Below are 23,035 nucleotides of genomic sequence, written 5' to 3'. Positions count from 1 at the left end.
TGCTTGCAGAGTGGTTAAACTTCAGTCCTACTTTAAAAAAATAAATAAATGTCAAGAAATTACCATCAGTGAACTGTGGATTGTACTTGAGCTCAAATTTAGAATACAGTCCTTGTAACTATCCATCTTAGGTGGCTGTACTATGTAATAATAGTCTACTTGGCGAAGTTACAAGATGTAGGGAGACTGTCACCGGTGCTTATTTCATTGATGATATATGGGAATCTTTTTTGGTCCTTACTCGGGAGCAGCTTTTGAAAATACAATAGTGGTGGCGAACTTCTTTAGACAACAGTACGAAAAGCTCTTCTTCTGTCTGTCTTCTACAGTGGGGGTCAGTTTAAAAAAAAAACCCTTTAACACTGGAAGAAAACGAGGAGAACCAGAGCTAATTGCAGGAACCTATAAAGTGTCACTTTTGTGTTACAGCGACAAGAAAATAGACTTTTTTTTCCATAGCTCTCTCTCTCTCTCTCTCTCTCTCTCTCTCTCTAAGAAATTTGTTTTGAGGTATATGACAGTCATGCAGCTAAAGTGAGTGCTCGCTACACTTAGCTGATCATGCTCCCTCACGACCAGCCGTTGTTTCCTCGCTTCACTTAGTGGTACCTGTACAGCTTGAGCTGTGGTAGCGTTGTCATTGATTTCCAAGGTAACTGCTTTTTTAGCTGTCCTGAGCAGGCATACCTGAGCAGGAAAGTGAGTCTTCCTTCCCACAACCCCCCTCCCTGACAGGATGGCGAAGTGATATAGTAGAAAATAGAGGAGGTTTTACTAAATTTTGATGTCCACAGCTGACAATTTAGAAATAAGACACTTTTCGCCGCCAACATGACAGCGGATTTTGAGCCTTCAGAAAGCACCAGGCCAAAAAACGGGAGACATCTTGATCTTTTAAGACAGCTTTTCCAGTATTTTAAGTGAAGGGGGGGGGGGGGAGGGGAAAAAAGAGAGAGAAAAGCTGCAAGGAAAATAATACAAAGCCAGCACAATTGGCATCTAGACATTGAAGAAAAAAAGTTTTTGAGGTTAAGAGAAGGAAAGACAAAGCTGTTATGTACCCGAGGGATGCGATTTTAGTGGGAATGGAAGATTTGAGTGGTAAAGGAGGAGCACTTGCCTCTGGGTTCTCTCTATTCCAGCAGTTCGGCTGCTGGCATCTCAATTTAAATTGCTGGGTGAGTAGCACTTTTTGCGTGCACGCGCTTTTCAGTCTTGACCACTGAACTTCTTATGTGACTCTCTCTTTTTTTTTTATTCTAGTCCATGCAAGAGAAAAAAGATAAAGCAGCCATCTCAAGCTGTGACCTTTGTTAGATACTTTTTTTTTTTTTTTTACAGTGAGCATTTTTAAGGGGGGGTGGTATACCGTGACACTTCTTAATGCTGTAATAGTTGCAAAACAATGGGAAGCAAGACTGCTCACGTACAAAGCAGTACAATAATCCAGAAATGGTTTGAGGGTTGTTTCTTCCCCCTCGTTTTTGTTTTGTATTTAGAAAGGGGGGGAAATTGTTGTTTTTGTTTTGTTTTGTTTTCTGCAGGGAAGGGGTTGGGATGTGTGTGCATGTATTATAGATATAGAACAATTGTTTAACTAGGGGAAAGTACTAGTGTATATTATACAAGTAGTAACATTCACACGGATTATACAAATTCATTCTCTATCTTTCATTTATTTTTTTTTTTGTGTTTTTAGTTCAAAGCTTTCAGGAGTTCAGTTCTATTATTGCTTTTACTAAGAGCCCTGAATGTGCAAATTCTTTGTTTTTAGGGGAAAAGGTTGATTTGGAGACTGGCCGGTGTATAACAATTAGGAGTTTTGGAAATGACATTATTCAACATTGGAGGTATAAGAAAGAGCCTAAATCATGACAAATACTTTTGTATAATGGTTTTTAATTCCTATTTTTGGTACTTTGTAATAAGCATTTACATTTTATAGGAAAGGATTCTTTAGAAACATAGCCCTGCTGTGTAACATGCAAATTTTAGGGAGATTCTTCAATCGGTGATGGAAAAAAAGTTTTTTTTATTTAACTTTCATTTAATAGAGAATAGAATGAGTCTTGCTACATTGTTTCTGTATTCTCAATCATAAGAACTCCATTGGTTGTTTTTTCATATTATATATTATAAAAAGCACACCAACTACTTTAACCAGTTGTACTTTCTCCTTAATTATACATGAGAGAGAGAGAAATTACACAGCTAGTGTTTTTAGAAAGCAGCCCAGTTTCACCGGAAGTTTTCTTTTCCTGTCTGCTGTATTGTCACTATCTTTAGGAAGAGGGAGTTGTTATATTCCTATGTAGTGGAGGCGGTGATGCCTTTCCCTCGATAGTAAATTTATTGCCTTTTCTGCTACAAAGCCTTGATGTAGTGAAGTGTTGTAAAGATGTATATTTTCTTCCAATGTGAAAAATGAGAGTTACTCATCTCCTTCTTCTTTTACAACGTATTTTTGTAAACACAATTTCTCTGAGATTAGTGAAAAAACCTTTGCCTTGTATTTTTACGGAAAGGTCTCATTGAGGTTTAGTGCGAAAAGCCTGAGGGTTCTGTAGACATGAATTTCTTTCCTTCTATGATATTGAGTGTTTTTAACATTCTGATCTACACGACTCAACATACACACATGTAAACTTTTAATGTATTAAAAAAGAATTGATTGGCACTTGGTTTCAGTCCATTTTTATGACTCCGTTGTTTTCTTTCATTGCATGAGATTTTAGCGCATGAGCAATGATCACAGTTAAAAATGGAATTGTTTGGGCTATGAAGTTCTGTTACTCGGTACAGTCAGATATTATTAAATAGTTCAGTGTGTTGGGCACACAATGCAGGGCATCGCAATCACTAAATTCGAGGTTTTGAAAGATGTAATAGAACTAGAATGTCATATTTTCTTTAATCCATGTTTATATATATTAATGCTTTGTGGTATTACTGAAATAGTAAAAAATGCCTAAGTATATATACATACCTCCTTCCTTTTAAGGAAGTTATTGGGCCTTTAAAAATAAAACCTACATTGTGGCTATCACTTTAGGTACAAATAACTAATTTCTAGGTAAATCAATGTAATTATTTCTCCTACAATATACGCCTACTGCTGAAATATGTGTGATTTATATGTAAGAGATGAAATGCCATAGGATGTTACTCTTATGGAGACACCATCTATGCAGTTGGGTAAAAGCTTGATTACTGTACTGTTGGAACTGTTATGTTAAAAGTTATTTGTGCTAAGTAATGAAGATAAAGTAGATGCAAGGCAATTACATGATCACCTGTTTGTTCAGTCACCTCTGCCTCTCCTCCCTCAACTTTTCTGAATTCTGATCTGTAGGTTTGTTTTCTCTTTTCTTCTCATCTTTAAGTTAGGTTCTGTGTTTTTCTTCTCTTATGCATGTTTCAGTTTCATTAGTCTCTATGGATCCCCATGTCCTCCTTTTCCAGCCATTATGCTGTTCCTTTTCTTTGCTTACTGTTAAAGCGCATCCTGTCTGTTTGGGAATCAACTGCGTGTTTGAAGAGGGTGAAGAGTATTTACCAAGTTGGGACAGGAACAGTGTATATCCTCTTTTTCTGATGTTAAGAAAGAAAAAAGGATCTTAGGTTTGAAGGCTTCTTGTATCCTCAACTGCCTCAGACTTCTGGAAACAAAGTATCTAGCCAGTGATGCTTATATTGGAAATCTTCTTATTTGCCTATTTGGTTATAATTATGTGATGCAGTAAAGTAATGGAAAGAGAAGCCTAGATTTGTATAGGCCATGGCTCCCTTACACAAGAGGTGACCGATTTAATCACAGGTTGTAAAGATCAGATGGAAGAAATGCAACTGAGAGCTTTCTCTTTTATTGATTAAAAATTGGGAAAGAGCAGGGCAGAAAAAGATTTTCATAAAGTTAACTGGAAGCAGATTTTGAAGGATCTCTGAAAGTTCTAGTTTGTCTGAACAGGCACTTTTCTCTGACCTGGCATTACCGTAACTCCATATGGTCCAAGAACTATAGCACTATTTACTTTGAAAAGCCCGAGTTTTGTTTTTCATTCTAATTTTAATTGCTATGGAAAGATTAGCATGCCAGCCAGCTTTAAAGGCAAGATCAGCAGTCCAGTTCCTCTTTTACTAGCAATAACAAGACTTCACTAATATTTTAAATTATCCTAGCATAATGCCTAAAAACAGTAGGTTGCTATCCAAGATCTGGTTCCATTTCTTTTAAACTAGCTAGTTTGTAACATGCTAATTGTTACCAGTTCAGTTTTCTTTTTGTGATTTGTAAGTGGAAATTTCCTGCGCATCTTAAAGATTGTTTTCCCCCTTTCAAAGGTCAATATATCTTCCTATTGGAAGAATGCAGAAAATGTCAAGTGCGGAGGGGTGAGCAAAAATGTGATGCTTCAAAACTCAGAGAGGACTTGAAAGCAGGGGGTGGAAAGGAAAGCACTCACTTTTCTTAAGTGAATTGATGAGCATTGCAAGTCAGGAAACTGCCTTTGTGTTTGTTTGAGAAATTCAGGCTAGAACAGATTTTGGAAAGTTGGCTGGTTTGTGTTATGGTAGGTAGGCAGGCCCTTGTTTGTTAGAACAATTCTGCAACCATGTGGGAGCCATTGAAATCAAGAGAGAGAAGAAGCAGTTAGAAGTGCAGAAGTATTTTTTGGTTGAGGAGGGTTGTCAGTCACGGACTGTGAGGGATATTGTCCCTACACATGGTTGTCTGTGCCCCTGTCATCATTTGTGTGAAGGAAGAAAATGAGCCTTTTTTTAGCAGGGTGGGTTCTGGTAATCAATAGAGGCCTTGTCATCTGTTACAATAGGCAGTTAGCTTAGGGCAGGACCTTAGGCAGAAATGAGCTACATGGAACTGCAAAAGGGCTCAGGCCACTGTATTTGCTATAATGGGGCCAGGGGAAGTAGATTTCAAGAGAAAATGCTTAGTGAGGTGTGAAAACATTCCTTTAAAAAAATACATCGAAAGGCCACTTTAGTAGCTTAAACAGAATTGACTTAAATCTTTATTCCTAAAGAAAATTCCCCATCTGTGTTTTTTTAATCTCTCTCTCTCTCTCTCTCTGTCTCTCTCTCTCTCTCGTTTTCTTTTAAATCACTCTGAAATATTGACGTCAAGGCCCTTTGGGTTTGGTGTTGCCTCGTGATAGTTAACAGTGCCCAGCACAAGCGGTTACTTGAGCATTTTGAATAAGATGGTGAAGAACGCAGTGACGGTTGTCTCCAGGTGGTCTGATTTGTTGGGCACACTGAAATCCTGGGAGAATCTTCCTGTTCGTTAAGGAAGATTCTGTTGATCTGATTAAAAAAGTGAGAGAGAGATAGATTCGCCCAAGTGTAAGACCAACCAGAGATCATCAACGAGATGAATAAGACAGTTCTTTACCTTTTCACTGGCTGTATGCAGCGTCAAAGATGTTTACTTCTGTTAATATTTTACTGCTTTCAATCAGCATGGTTATAACTGCAGCATCTGAAAAATGAAGGGAGACAAGGTTTACACCTACTTTTGTTGTGAATTGGTCCTGAGTCAGTACGCAGAGCAAGCCGTCCCTGGGAGGGCCTCGTAATACAAGACCACTATAGACCTTCTGCATCCACCCTGGAGGAGGGGGGAGAAAACTAACAAACCCTCTTCTGTGCTGCTTTTGTTTTATTGTACTAGGCTCATAAAGGCACTTTCAGGCCCCATCTTTCTTCTGCAGAAAGAAAAAGCAATAGGGGAGTATTGAAGAGGAGGACTCGGAAAAAAGACAGGCGGAGCCATAGCTCCATTTGTTTTCACTATCTGTTGATTAATAGGTTTAGAGGTGAATGCAAGCTTTCATTCCTCTTAGGTTACCCATAGTGGAGGAAGGGTGGGAGGTCTTGGATACAAGAGCCTAATCAATCTTTTGCTTGCCACGTTCCAAATTAGGAACAGTATTGTGGGATAGGTAGGGGTGCCTAGGATAGTGGCAGAACATCTCCTGCATGCTAGCAGAACTTGATGCTTTAAGAACACTTGAAAGGTTAGGGGTCAGCCAAGAGGGTCTGTCCCCCACGAAGAAGTCACAGGAACTATGCATATAGAATGGCAAGGTTTTAAGCTTTCCTTCTTGCAAAAAGCCCCCTCTGCCCTCCATCGGTAGCTATTCAGTAAATAATTATAGGTACTGACTAAGAAAACAAGAAAGATTCAAGGTTGGGATGACTGGCTTGGTAGTTAGACCAAGCAAGGCTTCTACATCAATGTAACCACTACAACCCAAGTTCCTCAGTGTCTTAAGGAATTTTCTGTTTGTATTTTTGTGTCAGTTTTTAAAGATGCCCTGTTAACCTGGCATAACAGATTTCCTGTTTTCTGTGCTACACTTTGCTTTGTGTTCTTATTAACATTCCTTTGAATATGCACATAGTTTTTATCGCGGAAGTCAAACTGCACCCTGCTATTCAGGAATTGTAGTAACAGAAATTTCCTATTAAAAGATTTTTATTTTTGCATCTCTAATATAATGAACAAAGTGTGATTATTACGTTATCACTCAGGCGAGCAAGAATTAGAAGGCTGGATATTTTAGTGACTGAGCATTATACAGTTCATATTGGCTTCTTCAGTAGATTATAATTATTAATTGGAGGGAAGTGTTACCTTCATAGCAAATACACACATAGTGCTTTTGTTTTAATGTCTCTGCCACCCAGCAAAGACTAGTGCACAGTGATTTCACATGCAATTGCCCACAAGTTTCACCTAAATTATTCAAATTCTTCTTGGGGAGGACATGGATCTGCATTTAATCCATGTCCATATTAATATCCTCACTCCTTCCATGTCTTCCCAATCCATATCCATCCACAGTTGAGCTTTGTTTTTGAATTCTGAAGGTTCAGTTGGGACTTTGACTCCTCTTTGGTTATGCATTTCCAAAAACTGTATCAAATCTCTGTGGAGAGATTTAATTGTTTAGTCCCGGCGGGTCTGATTTAATCTTTCCCATATCAGGCATCACCAATCCAGAAACACAAACTTTTGTTGTCATTTGTATTTTGTCGTCCTCCCTCTGCAATCCAAATCAGGAAGGGATGGGAGAGGGTTTTCTATCCCAGTGATTCTCAACCAAAGGTCTGAGGCCCCTTGGGAAGACCATAAGTAGGTTTCAAGGGGTCCCCCAACAGGGTTGACATTAGATTTGCTGGGGCCCAGGGCAGAAAGCCAAAGTCCCAACATGTAGAGCTGAAGCCACAGCCCTGAACCCCACCACACGGGACTAGAACCTAAGCAACATGGAGCCCTGGGCAGTTGCCTTACCAACTATTGCGTAGCGCTTGCCCTGCCTTTCATCTGCAGAAAAACAGTTGTCATGGAGTTTTTATAGCATGAGGGGAGGGGTCTGAAGGAAAAAGTTGGTGAAACCCTGCTCTGCAGGTTGCATATGTATGCTGTGGGTCTGTGTAAGTGTGTGTGTATTGGGAGTGTTGTGTTCTCTTTCTGCTATTGCATTGTTGTTACTTTAGATGTAGTAGTACAGCTCCACTTTTCACATATGCCATACCATGAAAGTAATGCTTCAAGTTGCTGTTTCCAAAGGAGGAAACAAATCCATTTTTGAAAGACTGATTTTTATCTTCTCTCTTAAAAAGTATTAGAAAATTATACTGCAGAGAGAGCAGTTGTGCTTTGGCAAGAGGAGATGGGCTTAAAATAATCTACTAGGTCTTTACTCTTTGTAACATTTATGATAGACCTGGTTATAGCCCTTGGAGAGTGTTAGGGATGGCACTTGTTACTCGGGCAGAGCTCCCGTTGACTTCAAAGTGAGACGCAAGTTCACCATTCCGCCTGCCCTTGCCCACAACATAATCCTGCCTTGTGCTGTTTTTCAAGGGAGGTGATTTAAGGCAGCTTTTAAAGACTCACTTATTTAGTGGGTTGATGCATAATTGGCAGTTCTTCAAAACCGTGTGTCCCTTCCTCTTGTAAATTATTGGCTATCTCCACACTGAGGTAAGATCCCACCTCCTCTACCTTTTTTGATCTGCTAAATACAGAATATTAAATATAATACAAAATGCAGAGAAATCCAGGTTGGCTGTAGTGAAGTGATATGACTTCAGGTCAACTTGCAGATGAGCAGTGATTGGGGGTTTTTTGCCTTGTTTTAAGGTACAGCTGTAATTTGTCTCACCTCCCCAAACCCTGCAACTGTAATTTGCCCCACCTCCCCAAATCCGCTCCCCCCTTCTTTCTCTCTCTCTCTTCCCCCCTTTCTCCCCCCCCAAACTTCCAGATCTTATAAACCCATACTCACATGAGTCATCTCTTTAACTTCAGAGGGACCCAGTTGTGTGAATGAAATCTATTCACCTGAGCAAAGGCTTGCAGGGTCAGGCTCAGACTCCTGTTTCTTTGTGGGCAAGGTGTTAAGTGAAACGATAATTTGTCTCTTCATCCTTGACTCTCGCCATTTTGCAGCTGTATTGCAGGGGCTCTTGGCACATCAGAGCTGTGGGTGGTGGTTTCACACAGTTTACATGTGCTGCCAGACCCAGGCCACCCCAGGGGCTGATAAGTATGCAAAGCCAATATGGTTATTATTGAGCTGGTTGGACTAGATGACCTCCTGAGGTGTCTTCCAACCCTGATTTGCTGTGATTCTATGATTCTAAATGTTATTTTTGTCAGTTTGTCTAAACCCTCTAAAGCGGTTTCCTTTGTTTTTTTAATTAATCAGCTTGGGTTCTTTAGAGGTTTCTGTCAAAAATAAAACTTCTGTAAAAGCCATACCTTACTTTATTAGCATACTGAGGTCTGGCTGAATACTTTTTCAGCCTGATATCTAGCAGTGCCCTTGCATTTGCTCCTCTGTACCACTTTTACCAGCCACACTAGGTGTTATCCAACATTAAAGATTCACACTTCTCTTGGCCAGTGATTCCTTCTTGTTTTCAGACATTTGTTTTGTACAAAATGTCACATGGTGCTGCATGGAGAACCATGATAGTTTGGACAATGATTGTCTCTTTGGACAATACCTAATGGGACTTATTTGAAACCCTTACCACGGTTTTCAGTATTTCCAAACTTTCTGAGGAATTTCGCTCTTACGAGCATAGGTAGGGATCAAATCCAGTCATGGGACACCACGGTGTAAATGGAGAGTAACTGTTGTGGTTGAACAACAAGAAGTCCTGTGGCACCTTATAGACTAACATATATTGGAGCATAAGCTTTCATGGGCAAAGACCCACCTCGTCAGATGTTAATGGTTGTGGTTGAGGATTGTAGTCTTTATGACCTATGATCCCATGAGCACACTACGTTGTAGTTGGCATAGGTTTACATACTAGCTGTGATCTATGCCACACAACTACTATTTGGCACACGCCACTACGTGAAGAGATAAAGAAATAAAAACAAAGCTAAAGTTGTGGAAGGTAGCATGCAAACTGTTCTGTGAGTCTGCCCATCAGTAGACGATTGGGCAGACATTAACCTACATTTGACATGTGGGGTTTTTTTCCCCCCAAACTCTTTATGCTTTTTTTTCTCCTGAAATTATCTCCCTTTCGCAAAAGCTGGAAATATAAATAAATGTTCTTTTAAGAGATGCACAAAATGTTCAGACTGAGCTCAAGTCATACTTTGTTTAATGCAGCCCTAGGGAAAAAGGAAAAAAAAAAACCTATCTTCTTGACAACTTTGTACTGGCAAGTTTCAGCCCTCTCAATTTTAGTGCCCTTCAGAATGGAGGATTAGAATGAAAATGCCGACAGACCCTGAACTGTAGTGGCGCTAGTGGGCGCTGCTTGAGTATCACTTTTTTCTTTTAATGTAATTCCTTTTACTTGATGTTAATGCAAGTTGTTCCTTACTTAAAGTAATAAAAGGAAATGAAGACACATTCTGAAATGAAACTTGACTCTAATCCATTCATCATCTAATACTAGCCTCTTTATCTTTGCTGGTACCTAATCTGGTTAAATGTCCCTGTTGTAGGATTTTAGTGAAAATCCTCTGTAGGGAATAGGGTTTTTTGCAATTGGATTACTTGCAGTAAATGGTCCAGCAGTTCACTTGTTCCAACTTAATTTTTTTCTTTGTGTTTTGTAAGGGTAGGTAACAGTTCAGCCTGCTCTTTCTTCCTGTCTGTATTTCTTTCTTCAGAAAGAAAGAAAGAAAGGAAGAATACTTTTGCTTGTTATAAAAACAAAACAAGAAAAATCTCATGATATCTGCATGACTTTTAAAGGTGGTGGATTGTTGGTTTTTTTTGACCAAGTGAGTTTTCATTTCACACTCTGCATCTAAATTCTTGCCATTATTTAAAATTTTCCATGTTTTAGTGGCACAATTCAGCAGTATCCAGTTAACTTATTAGGGCTATCTGTTGAATTGATAATTAATCAGGTCTCCTTTAATATGCAGGTGATCATCTGGTAGCTTAGTGCAGCCAAATGAAGGGAATACTCGAAAATTATGAGGACTTTTTATGCAGCTTCTTTATTAAAAGAATTGTAAAATGTAGACTGGTAGCTGGGAGAGAAGGGACAGACCTTCAGGTCACTAAGCATTTGGGTTTCTTGCTAATTAAACTGGGGGACTCTTATCAGCATTTCATTGAAGAGCTTGCATGCATCACAGAGGTGAAGCGTGAGGAGTCATAAGAAAAAACTCGGTGCCCCATAAGGAATGGGTCAAAGAGAATAAAGATTCTTACCCACTTACTTGCGAACTGGTAGAGTTCTAACAGGACGGGAAGAGGATGAAAATTGCAGCAGAAACATGGAGGGAAAACATAAGAATCACTTTACAACTCTTGCCAACACGTATTTCTTTAGATAATTCCTATGGCTTTGGGCGGGGGGGACGAGTGTGTGACATTGTTAACAGAGGGTGTTCCCCCCCATTTCCCTTTTCTTTTGACAGTCTAACAAAGTGCCAGTTGTGCAGCACCCGCACCATGTACACCCTCTCACGCCGCTTATCACGTACAGCAATGAGCATTTCACACCAGGAAACCCTCCTCCACACTTACCAGCCGACGTAGATCCAAAAACAGGTAGGTAAGGAGTCTGGTTGTGAGGGGGTTGGGGGAGTCATGCATGTTGTTTGTTTTGTGGGGCAAATTACTTATTCAGTGGCAAATAGTTGTGAAATATACTGGTAGATACCTAGTTTGCCTTTTGAATTACTCTCCTAAATTGGATATAAACATGTTGGGCTAAGCTTTCATAAAAAACCCAGGAAGCCTCATAAAGGACTTTGAGCCTGCAGTCATTTACACCTGTGTTTCTGTGCAGCAGAAGCAGAAGAAATAATACACATTTAGCTCTCTGCCTGATTTGCGGAGCAACTCAAGGAGTTAAACGTGCTTTCTGTGATCTGCATTTTCAAAATTTCAGCTGGAATTTTAAAGGTGGTAGGTCGCAGCCAGTTTCAAAATGAATCTCTCTGATTCCCCCAAACCCATTGTTTCTGTGTCAGAGGTTCAGCCGTTTTTCTCTTATAATGTTGAATTTCTATCCACCCTCGCTGCTGAGTTCCAGCCGCGCACTTGGCAACTTATTTTTCTCCCAAATGTACGTCTGAGTTCACTCTGAAAGGCAATCTTCTGGAATATAGAGCAATGTAAAACCCTACGTGGATTTATTGGTATTCACAGAATAGAATTTACATGTTATGCTAACTTTAAAAAAGGGGTCTCTGTTTAACATGAGGCCCTGGAGGAATCATATAGGATATGTCTCTGCTGCATTAATACACCCATGGCTGGCCCACGTTAACTGATGTGGGCCCATAGGGCTTAGGCCGTGGGCTATAAAACTGCAGTGTAGACATTCAGACTCAGGCTGATGTCTGGGCTCTGAGGCTGTACAAAGCTCAAAGGTCCCGATCAGCTGGCCCCAGCCAGTGAGGGTGTTTTACAGCAGTGTAGTGATACTGATCTTATCCGTCTCCTTTCTTCAGGCTCCATAGAGTTCTTAGTGGCAGCGTTTTGTTTTGTTTTGTTTTTGTTAATCCAAATCCTTGTTAGTTAATTAGAAGGTAACTTTGAAACAGTGAATACATGTCAGGGTTTGTCAATAGTATGGCTGTGTGCTGGGCCTGTCATATGCAGATAAACTATCTAACCCCCAGCCCATGAAAGAGCTGGTTCACTATTAGCTGTTCACTTTACCCACCGCAGTTTTAATTGTACTTAATGCTAACTTTCCCTGGCTTAAAAGGAGCCATCTAGCCATCCCTGGGTATTGCAAGTGAATGGCATAGTCAGCCACTCATTTAAATAATGGCAGTACAGGGAATAGCTTTTAAATGGTTATCGTAAAACATATGATTAACGTCTGTAGACTGTTTACTTTTCTTCTGTGAACATTCTTTCAAGTGTGCAAATAGCTCACTGTTATGGTTAAAGCTCGGTTAATCTGTTTGGTTTTTGTAATGGAGAAAAAGCAGTGTCTGCATGAAAATGTCACACAGGGAGATTTAATTTAGAGATTAAAAGCTTCCTGAGCGATTTAAAAAAAAATAGTTTTCAGCCACGAATGCAGTGCCCCTTCTTTTGAATGCTCTCGCTTTTAGTTCTGCTGCTTGCCATGCTGTTGGAAGGTCCCAGCCCTATAAGTGTTACCTGAGGAAGTCCCATTGATTCCAAAGGAACGGGTTGCAAGATGAGACCTTATATTTGGAGATCAATTCTTTTAGATCTGTGGATCTGCACAGCAATGTGAAATGTTCTCACGCCTCTTCTTTTTTTCCAAAGATTATGAGGACTGTGTTATCTCACCTTCAAGATTTTAGGGTAGATTGGAGGTACAAAAACAAATGCCTCATGTACACTCCAAGTAAGAACATTCGTACAGGGTCAGACCAAAGGTCCATCTAGCCCAGGATCCTGTTCCGACAGTGGCCAGTGTTAGATGCCCCACTTGAAAATATAATGGTGTATTTTGGAGGCTTACTCGAAATGGGATGAAGGCGGTGCCACAAGGAGAGAAGTAGCTAGGGGCTCCATCCTCTCAGAGGGAAATCTTGAATGATTGCGAGAGGAGACAACCATCTTTTTGTTCTCACCTAGCACGGTGAGGTCCATGATGGAACCACAGGGGCTACTGCAATATCAATAATGGTCTTTGATTGGTGGTAGAGGGGAGAAATCAAGCGCGCACACACACACACACACACACACACACACACGTACGTCTTTCCATGAGACTCATTTACTTACAGTCCCAAGTGGTCCATTCTGGTAAGTGCAGGTTTACTGGAATTAGGAACCAACGTCATTAGCATAACTGTGGCATAGAAATGTATGTGATTTTTCTGTCCCTTTTTATTTCTTTTCCTGACCGATATTTATGCCATTTCACTTTCCTCTTCCTTAGGAATTCCAAGGCCTCCGCATCCTCCGGATATATCTCCTTATTATCCGTTATCACCGGGCACTGTAGGGCAAATCCCCCATCCGCTAGGATGGTTAGTACCACAGTAAGGAGTTCCATTTTTTTATTTCCATTTTATTTTTTGACATGTATAATTTTTATTGTTTTTTTTAAAAGTGTGTGTGTATGTATTGAGATAAGTATATTTGCCAGCTGGCACTTTATGATGTGGGTGAATTGATAATTGCTCCATAAAGATTAAATAAACTAGGGGCTCTGATACCAAATCATATGGTATTAAGCAAATATGGACACTCAGGCTCCATAACACATGTTGACTTTAACAAACCAATGGCCTGTAGGCTATAAATTCATAACCCCTCTGTTAAAAACCCTTTATCGATACATTTTTGCTGGATCTCTCATTTTTCACAGTTTGATTTTTGTGGTGGCTGATTATGATTTCAGGGATGTGGTGTTGTTCTTTTTAAATAGTGAAATCATTAATGTGACTTAATTGCAACTGCACTGACCACTCTGTGGAGCCCAGTTTTCCATGTTGGGAAGGGCAATTAGCTGGCAAAAATTGGATGAAACCTGGTAGCAGTTTGGGAGAGAATTTGTATTCAGGACAAGAAAAATGAATTAGTTCAGATTAAAGATGTACAAGAAAAAAAAAACCATGGGGCATGTCCATTTGTTTGTTTTTTAATGTGTTGCTTTGTACATGTAGCACACGTAGAGAATGGGAATCCCTTATATGTAATGCTGAGAGTCATTGGTACCTGATGCCTCTATGTTGCCATCTGTGAAATGGGTTTATAATACAGTACCTCCTTGCCCTTACATGACTTTTCTGTAGTTTCATTGATTATTGCTTGTAAAGTGCACTGATGTCCTGAAAGAAAAGAGTCTCTGCACTATAGTATACATTTTTATTTCCATAAGTTATGTTATTCCCATAGAAAGGATATTTCAGGCCTCACTGATATTGGAAATCTCAGGCTAAGTTGCAGGACTCATGTCCTGGGGCATTATGCTCTAAGTTGTTTGCTCTAGGCACATTGGATGAAGTTCACCCCTCCTTGAGGAAACGGGGTATATTTAATTCGTAGAGGCAGTGCAGTTCATATACACACAGAGAGAGCTGTAGCCAAGAATAAGGAGTGGAACTCAGGTCCTTCCATGGCCTCTGCTCCTGCTATGGGCAGTCCCCGGATTACTAGATATGCATATGTGGATTCAGGGAGACCGTCACATGACCTGCCCTCTGTGACCCTCCCTCAGAAGTCCACACAAGAGGTTGTTCCACACACTGCTCCTCCTTACGGTGCCTGACGAGGAGGGTTTGAAGTTCATTCTTGTGCTGGCTCTTTGCAGTGGCTAGTCCACCCCATCTATGCTGTTCTCAGGCATCGCCTGAGTCTTGAGTATTACTTGTTTATTATTTGTGCGATAAAGAAGTCCACACTCCTGACATATAAAATCAATACACTTAGTGTGTGACCAGAAAACCGGAACATTAAAGTGAGAGAGTAATGGGAAAAGGGCACTCATATCTTAGCTATGGCTGGGAGACCCTTTTTACTCCTTCTAATGGAGCCATATTGTATCTTGACATTTGGGGACATCTGCGTCATCTTTGGGCCTTAGATCATGTCTTCCATATGTAGGTGCATGTTGCCAGAGGGTTTGTTGGACAGTTTCCTAATCCACGTGCAAACACCTACTTGCATATCAGGAAGGAGGCTTATTACCAAAACTACCAATTTACCCTGCAGTATTTATTTATCTACTCACGCGTTTTACATTATTTTTGTGGGGCCTTTGTTGTGGGTTGATACCAATAATCCCACCATTAAAAAAAATCAAATCTTTGTTTCAGTTTAAAAAATAATACCACCATCTAGTAAAGGGACATAAAGGGTTTTTATTTTAACTTCTCTTATACTGTTTTTGTTTCACAATCAGCTACTGCACCCACCTATCCTAAACTGGCCTGGCTATCTCAAATAGGTTATGCTTAAAGAAAAAAAGTATCCTATCAGCACAGCTGATATATATATTTGAAGGACAGATAAAAAGAAATAGCCAGCACAGACAAATCTCAATCAGAAAAAGTTGTGTGTCTTTCATGAGGATGCTGCTTTGCATGTTGCTGTATTTTTTAATTATTGTAATGAGGTGTGATTGTCTATTGGTTACCCACAATACTTCTTGGGGACTCTCCCCCGGTAACTCTTGTCAACACTTGTTAATCTGACAAAAGGCTACAAATTAAGCTCTGTTAATTTAATGTTTTCTCACCGAGATCTAAATACCGAAAGAGGCCCAAAGCGCAACTGAAGTCCTTTGATTCACTGTACTTTATTTTGGTATAAATTTACATTCATTATTGTTTTCCTTTGGATGTGTAGCCCTCAATTAGTGTGATGGCTCCATTAAAGCAAGCGAGACTTCGCCTTTAATTATTACAACAAAACACCTAGTTTCAGCTTGGGGAGAGGGTCTCTATTGACATAAGCAGAGGTTATAAAATTTAATTAGCCATTCCTATCAGATTTATGGCATTCAAATTGTTCTGTGTTTCTTTCCTTTGATCCTTGCTGTACAATCCCCAAGATTTTTGTTCTGATCAAATGAGAATAAAGCTTACTGTGCAGAGAGAAGTTTAAAAAAAAACAAAACCCTTTTTTCTTTCTCTCACTATTTTTTCCCTTCTTCTTTCCAGGCAAGGTCAACCCGTTTACCCAATCACAACAGGGGGATTCCGACATCCCTATCCAACAGCTCTGACTGTCAATGCTTCCATGTCAAGGTGAGTTCAAAGTACTGCAGTCCTGAATCAAGGGCAAATGTAACTCCTCTTAACATTGTCTGTAGAGAAGTGTGTAGGAAACGCATTTGGGAAAGCATTTAGTGAAGCAGTCATTTTCAGTTTGCAAAAACCCAAATTGTCCCGTCAAACGAGAAAGGGAGTCTCTGACCAGCCTTTGAACTTCAAGGGTTGGGAGGGTGGGGGCTATGGGTTTTTTTTCCCAAAGCCAACTAATTGAAAAAAAGGTAGCAGTCCATGACGTTGAAAAAGCAAGAAGCCGTGACACGTTTTGCTTTCTCAGTGGCTATCATCCAGAGCAGAGCTCTCTGTGAGAAAGGGGAGGGTATGGGTGTATTATTATTATTCAGGCTGAGCTGGAAGGAAGGTTTTTGCATTTTTTTTATCCTGTTCCAAAGCTCAAAACACTGGTAGTCAACATAAAAGTACCTCCCTGACCCTCTAAAGCTTTAGAAGTATATATCTCTCCCCCTCCCTAGCTCCAATTAATTCCAGCTAATTTTCCAGGGGCTGCTAGTTTTATTTACAAACTGGTTGGCAGCACTATGTTTAAGTAATCACTAATTGCTCCTAATGATAGTTTTATTTGCTGTTCATCTGATTTTCAGTCTGGTTAATTAAATCGGTGGAGGTTTAGACTTTCCTGATGGGCTGAAACAGCTAATCCATTTTGATGATGGCACATAATTAAATTAGCATGCATTACATAGCAAGGTTCCACATCTCTTTCCTCCTCCCCCCACCCTTACATCTCTGCAGTTAATACAAGGTTAGACTAGAGAGGAAGGTTTGAGTAGAGAATGGTAACTCCTTGAGTAACAGAAACCAGTAGGCAGGGCTGAAGAGTGAGCGGGGAATCACTCTATATATGTTAGACATAAAATAAAATTGATAACAGAAAGTGTGCTTGTTGATACAATGAATAAAAAAGAGACACCTGAAAATGTAAATTTGTATGAAAAGGCCCAGTGCAGACAGAGATCCAGGGCTTCAAATGAAGTGGCAGTTCCCATTTAGTCTTTAAAATATGCACAAAAGATTTGAAGGTGTGAGGTGAGGCAAAGTAGAGCTTGGTTTAGTTTAATTATTATTAGTGAGGCTAGTTTCTTTCTTTTTTTCTTTGGGGGGAGCACATGCCATATTCCCAAGACAGGCCTTATGAAAGGTAGCTAGTTAAAAAGAGTATACAGCAAATTAAATACATTATTGTGGTAATGGGACTACAGAAGTACAGGTCTATTATACTTATGGCAGTTATAGGGAATGTAGGATCCTTGCCCTGTTCTGGCATACCCTTTGATATTCATTCCATTCAGCAGCAGGGCCAGGACTTCTCAGAATTAAGTGATGGGTCATTATACTTTAAACACCATGGAGAAGCCTAGATTGGCAATTAAACAGCACTTGCTGACACTCGCTTGTGCCACCCTGTGACCCCCTTTAGATTGAGATGTTGGAGCTCGGGGCCCTCAGCCTGCTAAATTGGTAGCAGGCACTTCTCCTGACGAGGGCTGGCTCTGAAATCTGCCGGCTTCAAAGGGAGCAAGATCATGTATAAACCATAATGTGGGTGCACCATGGCTCAAAAAAATAAGGCAGGAATAGATGAAATGTTACAAGTGCAAGGGGAAAATGAGAGAATAATGACAACTCTAATGCAACTCAAAGCAGAATTGTTGCACAGAAAAATGCATCCCACTGCTTGTGCATAAAATCAAGGCAGGCAGATGACATCCAGTTAACAGAAACATGTCAACAGTGAAGTAAAGTGAGAGTGAGTAAGAGAGAAGCCCCTGAGACAGCCAGGAACAAAAAATTAGTTGTCCTTAACAAGTTAAGGCTCATCATTATATTCTGGCTTGGAGCCATAAAAGCAGACAGGGGTATATAATGAGCTGCTTAGAATTTTTAGGATGTTTATTGCGATTCATGGAATCGCATCTGAAGAAAGGAATTTCTGAGGCAAAGGTGTGCGTACGGGGTGGGGGGGGGGGAGAATTGCATATGCATGCACACAGTGGTTTTTAATCTGGATTTTTATTACACACACATGCACATACACATATGGAGATACTGAGAAGTCTGTTTAGACACCTTTATTCTTTTTTTTTCTGCCCAGAAACATCTTTTTGTATTTTACCAAGCAGGGGCAATCTCTGTTAGATAGAGCATCTTAAAATGTGCGGTTCTGCGCAAGTTTTCTCACATGTCCCATCAGCTGTGTGTGCATATGTGAAACAGCCTTGCAGACAAAATAACCCAGCATACATCAGTAGGCGAGTAATAGGAGCTTGCCCTCCCAAGCTAAAGAGCTGAGAGAGAAGGCAGGGCAAGACTAGGCTCAGTTCCGAAAAACACCTCAGTACAACGCTGCAGAGGAGTTTTGAATATGTAATGGAAATAACTGTGGAATATACTATGTACCCTCTCTCCAGATGTGAAAATCAGTGTGACCTATTCTAGTTTCTCTCTCACACACATACCTCTATGCACACTCTGTCTCTCTTTGTCTCTCACACCAGTAACGCTCACGCACCCACCCCTCAGAAGGTTCTAGTCTTCATTCCTCCAGAACGGTTTTAAAGGCTCCCCCTAATTACTGGCACTGTGGTATTGACCTTGCCCGTTGAGAGCACTTTTCTGCCCAGAATGTTCCTAAGGGCCTTTACCATCTTAATGGTCACACTTAATAATTAAGGACACAATTATAAATAATTTATGAAGGGTTAATAATTCTTAATCATTGTTTAACCCATTGTTAGCATCCACAGGTTGCTTATAACATTCTAATAATGTCCTCCTAACACCAATCACCAGAACCACTATTAACAGCTATCACAGGATTATCCATTGAGCTTTTATTACCCCTTTATAAATTATTCATAACTGTATTATTAGTACAAAATGTAGCCAACTTAACCAACTGATGGGTAAACAATACACCCACCACTTAAAAGCAGCCACCTCTGAGGTGAATTCGGGTAATAGTTTAAGTGTGCACTGGACCACGACACAGCAGCTAGGCAGTGGCAATGAAGAATGCCTTTTGTAATGGAAATTTCAGGGGAAATTTAGTTTTGCAGAATGTAATTACCCACGCTGGAATCACGCCAGCTTCAGAGCTAGCACTTCCTAGCTCCGACTTCCATGCGACTATAAATAAATAACCAAACAGACTTGGAATCCAACCCAACGTGCATTGAAGGCAATGGGAGGGTTCTGTTGACCTTTTAGGTTTGAATTAGGCCTTTGAATCCTACTTTGAAAGCCAAAAACATAACTAAAAACTTGCAATCCCAAACTTCAGCTTAATCTCCCTTTCCCTAATGCAGTGACATGTTGTATCTGCAGTTTATTATCTCAGAAGGAAGCCATTCTCACTATTAAACAATAAATAGACGTTCCTGGCAAACACAAAACCTCTCTTGGACAGCTGCCACTACTGAAGTTTACCTATCAGCAAGCGATTATTCAGTGGTAGTTGCCTGTTGACAGAAGTTGCCACCTCTTTGAAATGTAAAGTGTGATGGGTGAATTCCTGGCTCCACCAAAGTCAAGTTTTTGCCATTGACTGCGGTTGAGCCAGGATGTCTCCCAATATGTGTGTGGTATATGTACGTACATATAATTAATACATGCGCGCACATACATGCAGTTAAAAGGGCTGGTTTGAAAGGCTGACTTTACATTTCTCTACAAATAAAGGAAATTATTGCTTTTAAGGTAGGGTGAGGTTGGGGTTTGTTTGTTTTTTTTCGTTTTTAACCAGCTCTTATTAATCATGCCACACACAAAAAAGTATTTAAATCAATTTTTTTTATTTCAACTGAGATTTTCTGATCAGATAAAATCTCTCTAGCTCTCTATCTTTAAAAAAAAAAAAACAGATTCTTGATACCAGTGGGCTCCGCATTTTCTCTGACAAGCAGTGTCCTTCTGCACAGAGTTAGCCTTAGATAGAATTTAATTTAAAAATTTATATATGTAGAATTGATATATGGAATCTGCTTAAATAGATTTTTCCATGAGGTTGATTTAAGTAGGGAAGAGATTGGAAATTCTGACCCTAGTGAACTCAGTGTCAGAATTCCTATTGGCTTCAGTGGGCTCAGGATTTTGCCTTGTTTTTTCCCTTCACAGTGAGTTCCCACTATTGTTCATTATTTTCCATTATTTGTATCCTGCTAGAGCCTGGAGACCCTAAGAATAGGGCCCTGCAGTGCCAGACATTGCATAGAGAGACAGTGGCAGACAGTCCCTTCTCCCTAAGAGCTTCCACTCTAGATAGACCACAGAGGCAAGAAATAGGAGGGAAAAGCACGGCACAGGGAGATGAAGTGATTTGCCAATGGTCATGCATTAGCTCAGTGGCAGAAATGGAAAGAAAATCAAGATCTCTTCACTCCCACATCAGTGTGCTGGCTACTAAGGATATAAAATTGCTAATTTTAACTGGTTAACCAATTGACCAGGGGTAGGCTGCTCCAGCCCCCACCGGTTAACCGTAACCAGTAAGCCTTGCCCATTACGGGTGAGGCTTACTGGTTAACCATTAATATCTCTATTGGCTACTTTGTGAACCTGTGCAGAGGAGAAGTTCCTTTCCCTGCTCAAATGTTCTGTCCCCCTGCTCCCATCCGCCTGTCCTTTCCAGTGCAGGGAAGGAGAAACCTTCTAATACAAGAATAGTTGAACAGTTTCCTTGGAGACTCATGCCAATGGGGGCTCTGGTCCCAACAGTAAAAGTCAAAAATAATAAACACAGTCTACTCTCTGTCCTCCTCTTCCCCTACCATGAAGGCTAAAAACTTTCCTTTTCATCACCTCTTTCTGGCTAGGGCCTGAATTCCCTCTCCAGAAGAACCTTAACCACCTTTGAATTCTCTGTCCTGTCAGATCACTCTTCCCACCACTGCCATGAGACCCAAAACACTTCTCTTAATGATCCTGAGTTCCACCAAGTAGTAGAAAAACATCTACAAAGCTGTACTGGAAGGTTATTTATCAAAGGGTTGTTCCATGCCCCTGCATAAACATCAGCACAAAATATTTTAGACCGCACGTTCTTAAAGAACTTACTTATTAATATTGGTTAGAGAATGAACTAAAAAGATCATGAAATCCTGTTGTCACCTCTTTGCCCAGATTCATACTTAAGATATCAGTGAGTTGTATAAATCGCTGCTATGTCAACATAGATATTTATCAGGAAAAGTCATTGTACGCACATGGTAGAAGAAAAATCCTATTCTTAGTGTACACAGTATAGCTAGAGAATTCCCCCGCATGTATACTGAATATCCATAGAACTTTCTCCAGGCCAAGATGCAATCAGAACTCACGATACACATTTACAAATAGAAAACGTTATTTAGAGAACACACAGTTTTGTTTTGGGATTGGAGTTTTTGTAGCGTATCAAATCCCCCGTGAGCCAAATTTCTAGGCCCATTTACATCCCGTGAAATCCCAAGCGTTTCAGTGCAGTTCCCTGAGAGCAGGTTGTGCTCATTCTTTTTCCTATTTACTGTGAAACCTTTTTGGACCACGGAGTAGTAACAAATGTAATTGCTCTTTTGAAAGCTTGTTGATTCGTTGCTTGTTTTTAATAGACGTTATTTGTGAATATGCTTAAAATGGTTTTAGAGTGTATGTTTTATTGCCTTGATCCTACAGTTAAATTCACACACATAGGCCACGTTCCCCTATGGATTCAATTGTAGGCCTTTGTCTATGTATTTAACTGTATGAATTAAAATAGATGTCATTTCTCTATATTTTTAAAAAACTGAAGTATTCTTGGAGGTTTTTGTTTTTGTTTTTTTTAACATGGGCTTATGCCTTGCTATGTAAACCACATGGTTCAAAATATAGATCTTCCGACCCTCTGAAAGCAGTATAGCACAGAGGTTAACCAAACACAAATACATGTATTATTTTGCTACATCCATAAAATGTGGCTAATGAGGCATGTACAAGGGATTGTCAAAATGCATATAAATTGTGGCAGCATTAATATTTTATTTCACTGTCAATATGCAACAAAAGATGTCATCCTTAATTCTCAACCTGATTAGACCTATAAAAATTGGTTCACTAGTTGCCACTGGTAATTTTACAATAAAGCAGCAGACCGCTGCTTTCCCTGCAGGTAGCTGAAATTCCACTTTTCCATCCAAGTTCGTCAGTGGAACTTGCCTTTTGCGAACGATGTTAAAAATCATAATGTCTCATGTCAGTAAGGATAATGAAGGGGAAGATTGGCTTTAATGACATTAGAAGAATCATTATGTTTAATTTATCACTAATTAATGCTTTCATATGCTTTGTCTGGCTGTCATATGCTTGTTATGTACCTTTTTAATGTGTGTACACATCCCTCCCCATTCATTCATTTTTATTCTGACGATTTACACAGTTTTCTCTCCTCTAGGTTTCCTCCACATATGGTCCCACCACATCACAGTTTACATACGACTGGAATCCCTCATCCGGCCATAGTCACACCAACAGTCAAACAGGAATCGTCTCAGAGCGACGTTGGCTCACTCCACAGCTCGTAAGTTTTACAGTCATTGTTTTATTTTTAAGACAATCTAAATGCAATGTGGGGGGGAGGGGAGAGGTTCGCACCCAGTTTTTCTAATGTAGGTTTTATTTTGCTGTGATTTTATTGTAAAAAAGAATATGAACCACTTGATTGGGTCTTCTGAACGTAATTGACCATAATTTAATTGGCCTTGTGTATCAAAATAATAATAATGGTACTTAATTCCTCACAAGACTCCTGAGAAGTAGGTAAGTAGCTAT

The 23,035-nt window shown here is 40.0% G+C and overlaps 1 protein-coding gene across 24 annotated transcripts in view; it reads left to right on the top strand.

Annotated features, from left to right (window-relative positions):
* Positions 1 to 23,035, top strand: part of TCF7L2 (transcription factor 7 like 2) — a 227,750-nt gene that overhangs the window by 185,542 nt on the left and 19,173 nt on the right. For 11 of the 24 annotated variants that reach the window (XM_075935453.2, XM_014579444.4, XM_006134980.5 and 8 more), the window contains exons 5-8: positions 10,934 to 11,066; positions 13,393 to 13,495; positions 16,121 to 16,207; positions 22,644 to 22,784. In XM_075935453.2, the coding sequence (XP_075791568.1) occupies positions 10,934 to 11,066; positions 13,393 to 13,495; positions 16,121 to 16,207; positions 22,644 to 22,784 (464 nt within the window). Of the gene's footprint in view, positions 1 to 943; positions 1,179 to 10,933; positions 11,067 to 13,392; positions 13,496 to 16,120; positions 16,208 to 22,643; positions 22,785 to 23,035 lie in introns of those variants that run through there. The other 13 variants (XM_014579443.4, XM_006134984.5, XM_006134983.5 and 10 more) reach the window with 5 other exon arrangements.

This window comes from Pelodiscus sinensis, chromosome 8 (genome assembly GCF_052426305.1).
Source record: "Pelodiscus sinensis isolate ZL-2025 chromosome 8, ASM5242630v1, whole genome shotgun sequence".
Lineage (NCBI taxonomy): Eukaryota > Metazoa > Chordata > Testudines > Trionychidae > Pelodiscus > Pelodiscus sinensis.
Note: the sequence above shows the minus strand (reverse complement) of the source record. Positions and strands in the feature narration are given on the sequence as shown.